General features: G+C 46.7%; 1 protein-coding gene across 1 annotated transcript; it reads right to left on the minus strand.

Annotated features, from left to right (window-relative positions):
• Window positions 1-318: 318 nt before the first annotated feature.
• Window positions 319-993, minus strand: LOC136543421 (uncharacterized). Its single transcript, XM_066535876.1, has 3 exons — window positions 792-993; window positions 495-704; window positions 319-411 (listed from the first exon to the last, which is right to left on the minus strand). Exons 1-3 carry the CDS (start codon window positions 963-965, stop codon window positions 319-321), a joined length of 477 nt encoding a protein of 158 aa, XP_066391973.1. The 5' UTR covers window positions 966-993.
• Between the last annotated feature and the right edge of the window lie 6,771 nt (window positions 994-7,764).

Consider the following 7,764-nt stretch of genomic DNA (forward strand, 5'->3'; position numbering starts at 1 on the left):
ATTTTTTTTAAAAAAAAATCTTTGCCGAGTGCCAGGGTCAGGGCACTCGGCAAAGAGGCTAATTTTTTTATTCTATATTCACAAACACATCATATAAGAGATATATATAACATATGTGACATCACAAACACAATATAGCACATATATATCACATCCATCTCATCACAAAGGCAATACCACATATATATCACATGTCGATCACACAATATCTCACATACACGACATCATAAGCATAATAGGTCCAATATCCATCGAAACAAGTCGATAGTTGATCACAGTGCATCACATGTCCATTAAGCGGTGAAAAAGAGATACAAACTACCGGTGAGGAGGAAACTGAGTGCTTGGTGAAGAAAAAGTGTCGTCGCCTGCTTGCGCCTGAGATGGGTTATTTGAACCCGCCGACGGAGGCTGCATAAAGGACAAGAGATTGCATCTGTTAGAGTGGTCATCTAATGAAAGCACTAGTCGAAGCAATTTGGTTTCATATTCACAGGACTAGCTCTAACTGGCGGCGACGGTGGAGCGAACTGCGGCACAGCTACACCGTGCATTTGCCCAAAGTTCTGCAGGAACATCGTAATCTCTGCCAGCTGCTTAGCTTGCCTTTCCCGCTCGTCCCGCTCGTCCTGTCTTTCCCGCTCGGCCTGCTCGGTCCTCACCGCCAGGTCCCGCAGCTCTTGAGCCATCCTCTCGTTCTCGGCCTGCAACATTTCAATCGAATGTTTTAGTAATGCAAAGGTAACTAAGTTATTTAAAGATCAATGTACGAAGAGTTAAACGGGACTAACCTGGAGTGCGTCGACCCGCTGCTGTGAAGGGGACAGCCGTTGGCGTATGGCCAGGCCTCCACTCGGGGTCTGTGCTCGGATCTGGGAGAGGGAGGGAATCTCGCTGGGCTCGAGGGTGCCATCGTCAATCCAGTACCGCCCATGCTTCTTGCCTTGTCCGAGCCTCATGACCATCGTCCCATCGATGTCGTCGGTGCTCGGATCCCAGTCTGGCCCATGGACCGACCTTGCCTCCGACGCGTACGAACTGATGCGAGTGTGGACACTCGGTGATGAGGACATCGCCACGCTGGACACACCGATGCCATGGTCTTCCCCAAGTTGCAATTCGTTCCCAACTCAGCTGCCACGTCACCCTCGGATTCAGCAGACACGTCGTCACTGTTTCGGTCATAACTTTCTCATACGACATCGAAACGGGCCGTTCTTGGATGCGTTGGAAAGGGGACGACGACGCTGTCGTTTTGGATCTAGTCCCAGCTCCAGAAGGTCCGTGGATCATTCTGTGTGACCACGGCAAGGTGCTGCGTCACCTATTTGGGCCAACTTGGCCATGTATCGTGTCGGGCCTTAAGCCCAAGTTGTGGGCGCCCAACCCCTGGCCGTCCCCAACCCTAGGTCGAGTCTTAGACTATAAACACAGCCGCCGCCGCTGCTACACAATTGGGTTTTGTTTAGAGTTTAGTTTTCCATTGAGAAACTGAATCGTTCATTGTAATTGTGGTGACAAATCCTTTTACAGTGATCCATAGCCCCCGTTCTTGATCTCCTCCACTGTGTCGATTAGTCCTTTGGAACCGAGTTCTTGAATCCTCTATTGATATTCGCGTCATTCATATTTGCAATTTCAGATTGCGTGTTTTACCTTCTTGCTTGCGCTCTTCGATTCGCTTGTAGGAAAAGCCTTCTTGGCGAGGTCAATCAAGTTGTGCTTGGTTGATAACCAACGGAGCAGTGGTGTAATGGTTGCAGGGTTCGAATCATGTCTGATTTGAAGCCGGATCGCCAACGTCGAGATCTCCACAAATCGAACTTACCGGCTACCTCTCGGAAGATCGGGCCTGTACTCATCAATTGGTATCAGATATTTCAGGTTTACCGCGAGGTATAATCTCGTTTGCCTTAGATTCATATTTGTTCATTACCTAGAGTCCACAAAAAAGCCCAAAAATATTTCAATTTCCGCTGTCCTATCGCCCTTTGTGCCTTTGCAATTTCGTTTCAGATTCGTGTTGTTGAGTTTGTGTCCGTGGTCAAGTCTTGTTGCTGGTTTAGGATTGTGTTCGTGGTCGTAGTTCAATCGCTCATTGCTGTGATTTTTATTTTCCGCCGCTATCCCATCCACCGTTCCCAAACAACAAGTCGAAGCCACCACATTACTCGACTTGCCCCGCTAGCCGCCTTGTGTAACTTCTCGCCGCCGCGCAAACCCTAGATAGGTTGCCAGCCGCTCTTATTTTGCTTGCATCGCAGCCCTCCTTACATCATCAGGCGAATACCTACTGCTGTTAGTCACAGTGATGATCCTGTGATCGGTGTTCGAGTTTAGGGACACTTTGCCCTAACTGCCGCCGCCGTATTGTGCCTTCCGGAAAACATACCTTGAGATACCTTCGGTAAAACAGGCATAACTTTTCGCTCGTTTATCAGAAAAATTTGAAATTTTTTCAGCAGCTTCTTGACACCATTTGGAGCCGACCCAAACTTGGCTACGCCCTATTTGGTTTCCTCAGAATTGCCAAAAAAATTCGGGAAAATATAGAAAAAAAATTGACAAAGTTTTTGCACGCTTTTCAGAGAACGTGCTGAATTTCTGTAGACCACATCCCACCTCACTTGTAGGTGCCAATTTTTGTGGTTGCATCTTTTGTGATCCTTGTTCAGAGAAAAGTATAAAAAAATAGTAAGAAAAAAAATTTGTTCCTACTAGTGCCTTTTGGAAAAATCCGGGAAAAAATTCAGGAAAAAGGAGAAATCCGGGCTATTTGCTTGTTCTGTGAGTTCTTTCGATCGTCCTTTGTTTTCACCTTGTTGCGCTACATCTCGACACGTCTTAGCCAGCACCTGTGATTTGTACTTTGGATCCGGATTGAACAATCGTTACTCTGCACTCGTTAATTGCTAATCCTTGCTTTCATATTGTGTGCCTACCCATAGCTCCACATATTCTTCTGTCAGCACAGGTTCATCTTGCAACTGTTACCCACGCTCAACAACAGATTGCTTCGCCACTTTGGTTTTGCTCCTGTTTGGCGTTGGTAAGAATACAGGCAAGACGGTGGTAAGCCGCTTGTGATTTTGCATTCCACTTTCACCACCATCACCACCACTTGTTTCCTTTTAGTTGATAGGGATAATACTTTGGTGTTGTCTTTTTCTATCTTCTAACCATGGCAGGAACTCCGACGGACTTCAATGAGTGCGTGTCCAAGGGCGAGCTTGCAACGTTCATGATTGAACAACGCAATCTTATGATCGAGCTGACGCGCAACATGAATAATCTGGTCACCCACATTGAACAGCTTGAGCAACGCCCTCCACCTTATCGTGCTGATGATGAAGATGCGGATGCTTTTGGTGATGAAGATGCGTATGCTGACGGTGGTGCCCGTCGCCGCCTCAACTTCAATCGTCGCGGTATGGCAGGTAATAATCATGGTAATAATGATCCTTTTGCTAAAATTAAATTTAGTCTACCTCCTTTTGCTGGTAATGTTGATCCAGAGGCATATTTAGATTGGGAGCTTGCTGTTCAACAAAAATTTGATTCTCATAATGTTCCTGCTGAGCATAGAGTTAGACTTGCTACTAGTGAGTTTACTAATTTTGCTTTGTTTTGGTGGAGTGATCTTTGCAATGCCAATAATGCTGCTGCTGTGCCACAAACTTGGAATGTTTTAAAGCAACGTATGACATCTCGTTTTGTTCCTCCTTATTACCAACGTGATTTATGTTTGAAACTACAAACTTTAAAACAAGGTGATAAAGGAGTGGAAGCATACTATCAAGAATTGCTTATTGGTTTAGCACGTTGTGGTATAAATGAAGATGATCATGATGCTAGTGCTAGATTTTTTGGTGGTTTAAACCATGATATACAGAACATACTTGATTACAAAGAATGGCGCAATTTTTCCCAATTGTATCATCTTGCTATTAAGGCAGAACGAGAAGTATAGGGACGCAAACAACACCAGCCTTTCAGGTCTAACAATGGGAGGAATTTTCAGCAGCGTTCCGAGCTAGAGACGCCCAAGCTTCCTGTTGCACCACAGCCATCTATACCTCCATTTTCTTCCGGGGTAAGTAAATTGTCTAATGTGCAGTTTCCACAGCTGAAGAAAGGTGGCACTCCGGGTGCTTCTACTAGCTCCTCCTCATCTAGCTCTAAAATCATTTGCCACCGATGCAAAGGCATGGGACATGTCATGAAGGAATGCCCCAGTCGTCGCGCTTTCATTGCTACCGAGGATGGATATGTAAGTGCTAGTGATGTTGAAGATGATTTAGCCCTTGCTGCTAACATTGATGCAGATCCCACCGAGGGCGATCAAGACAAGGAGGCCATCACCATTGACTCCGTGGCTGCTGCCGCGGACTACCCTAGCCTTCTTGTGCAGCGTGTGTTGAGTACACATGTGGGACATGAAGAAGAGATGAAGATCCAACGCCACAATTTGTTCCACATGTATCTCATTGTGCAGGGTTGTCGTGTTCTCACTATCATTGATAGCGGGAGTTGCAACAACTTGGTGAGTTCAGATTTGGTTGACAAGCTTGGCTTGACCACACGACAACATTCGTATCCATATAAACTTCAATGGTTCAATAATAGTGGTAAGACTAAGGTAACTAAATCAGCACGCATTAGCTTTTTCACAGGCTCTTATCATGATACTGCTGATTTTGATGTTGTCCCTATGCAAGCTTGCTCCATTTTGTTAGGTCGCCCATGGGAATTTGATAATGATGCTTTACACCATGGTAGAACTAATACATACACTATCATACATAAGGACAAGAAAATTACATTGCTACCTTTGTCTCCTACGGATATTATTAAACATGCTAATGAGATCAAAAATAAACCTCCAACAGACATTGCTAAACATAATGGGATTAAGTTAAAAGGAGGTGCTTTTCTTGCTACAACTTCTGCTACTGCTGAGTTATGTGATAATCCTGATGCACCATGTTATACTATGTTTTGTCAACCTTTTATGTCTAGTGCATTGCCTGCTGTCACTAACCTTTTGCAGGAGTTCGTTGATGATGGGATGGAGTCGAGGACGACTCCAATTCTAGAAGGGGATGATGAGGACATCGCCAAGATGGAGTCGAGGACGACTCCAATTCAAGAAGGGGAGGATGATGAGGACATCGCCACGCAGGACACACCAACGCCATGGTCTTCCCCAAGTTGCAATTCGTTCCCAACTTAGCTGCCATGTCACCCTCGGATTCAGCAGACACGTCGTCACTGTTTCGGTCATAACTTTCTCATACGACATCGAAACGGGCCGTTCTTGGATGCGTTGGAAAGGGGACGACGACGCTGTCATTTTGGATCTGGTCCTAGCTCCAGAAGGTCCGTGGATCATTCTGTGTGACCACGGCAAGGTGCTGCATCACCTATTTGGGCCAACTTGGCCATGTATCGTGTCGGAGCAGTGGTGTAACGGTTGCAGGGTTCGAATCGCGTCTGATTTGAAGCCAGATCGCCAACATCAAGATCTCTACAAATCAAACTTACCGGCTACCTCTCGGAAGATCGGGCCTGTACTCATCACTCGGGTTGCTGTAGAACTCGAGCGGGTCATCCGAGGTGAAGGTGACAGCGGACATCGCCTTACCCTTGTGGGCCAGACCATATGCCATGAAATTGGAGATGGACTGCCCACCATGTGACGCCGACTACGAGAAAGACAACAAGATGATTAGAAGAAACATGCAGAATGGAGCGTCAGAATACTAAAAATTCATGTACCCATGCTTGCTTGTACGCGCCGAGGCTGCGGCTGCCTTGATGGTGTGTGGGGCCTGTCGCTACCATACGCCGCTCCCGCCCCGCCTCGTGGTCCTGGATATAACCCTCCATGAACCACCTGTCCACGATCATCTCCCAGCAGTCCCGATACAACTCGCACCACCATGGAATTGTCTACATGTCATAAAGAATTTGAGATGTAAGAAGACCAAATTAAAGCTACTTAATCTCAAAACGAATCAGTATTATTCTTCTTCATTTACCTCAAGGTACTGTTCCTGGGTCAGCGTCCTCTGTCTTGCCTGTGTCTTGGTGATCTTCTCACCAAGGTGCGTGGCATAGTACTTGACGATGCAAGTGAGGCGCTCCTCGTAGTGCATGTCAGTGATTCGTTTCCTGACACTTTTCACCATCACCTTCTCTGCCCTGTCCTCCTGTCCCTCTTCACATCTGAAAAAAGTCTACAGACAGACACAATGTATCAATTCATTATGTCAAAAAAGTCAAATGAATGCGATGTATTGATCAAAGTTGTGCGAGCGAGACTTACCCAGAACTCTCTCCTCACCTGCTCCTACTTATCTCCACATGCGTTGGGGGCATCTTTGTAGTGGTCTATCGCACAACATCGCCAGGTCCACTCTAGCCTTAGGGTTGTCCTTAGACTTGTCAGTGTCCATGAGTGTTGCCCAAAGTGCCTCGGCAATATTCTTTTCAGTGTGCATTACATCAATGTTATGGGGCAGTAGGAGGCCATCGAAATAGGGGAGCCTCATCAAGCCGGACTTATGAGTCCACATATGTTGCTCACCATATCCCACAAAACCACCTTCTTCATTGGGCACGAGAGCATCTATCTGAGCATGAACCTCGGCACCAGTCTTCAAGTGCGGTCTAGGGTCCGTGACTGCGACACCTTTCCTAAAGTTCTTGGTGTCTTGTCGGAATGGATGGTTGGAATCTAGGAATTGACGATGTTGATCGAACGATGAATACTTGCCACCCTTCTTCAACCAAATGAACCTCACAGCTTCCTGGCATATTGGGCACGGGAACTTCCCCTGAACACACCAGGCGCTGAATAACCCATACGCCAGGAAGTCATGCATGGAGTATTGGTACCAGACGTACATTTTGAAGCTTTGCTTTGTAGCTCGGTCGTATGTCCATACCCCTTCATTCCAAGCTTTGATCAATTCATCAATCACAGGCTCCATGAACGCACCCATATTCTTCCCCGGGTGTCCAGGAATTATCAACGTCAAGATCACGTTATGTCGTTGAAAGGCGACGCTAGGGGGATATTGAGGGGGATAACAAACACGGGCCAACATGTGTAAGGGGCGGCCATCATGCCATAAGGATTGAACCCATCTATTGCCAGCGCGACACGTACATTATGAGCCTCATCGAATTTAAGACGATGTTTGTCATTAAAGCTGGTCCATGCTTCACCATCAGATGGATGTACCATCTTGTCAGGATTGTACCGTTTGCCATTCTTATGCCACGTCATCTGTCATGAATATCCTTTGAAGCCTCGGCATGAAGGGAAGGTGCCATAAGACTCGGGTGGGTATCTTAAGCTGCCTCTTCTGGCCACCACCATCACCAGACTCTACCTCCAGGAACCTGGAAGCTTTACACTTCAGACAGTTATTTGCCTCCTTATGTTCTTCACGAAATAGGACACACCCATTTGGACAAGCATGTATCTGCTCATACGGCATCTTTAGTGCTTTAAGGAGCTTATGTGCCTTGTACATGGTCTTCGGCAACATGTGGTCCTTTGGAAGCAGGGTGCCAACCATGGCCAACACCTTATCGAAGCCTTCTCGACTCATGTTCAAATCGGACTTCAACCCCATCAAGCGACTAATGGCATCTAGCTGAGAGACCTTAGAATGAGCGTGAAGGGGTTTCGCCGTCGAGTCCATCATGTACTTGAACGCATCTACGGCTGCCTACATCTCCGCCTCCTCATGT

The sequence above is a fragment of the Miscanthus floridulus genome, chromosome 3 (genome assembly GCF_019320115.1).
Source record: "Miscanthus floridulus cultivar M001 chromosome 3, ASM1932011v1, whole genome shotgun sequence".
NCBI lineage: Eukaryota > Viridiplantae > Streptophyta > Magnoliopsida > Poales > Poaceae > Miscanthus > Miscanthus floridulus.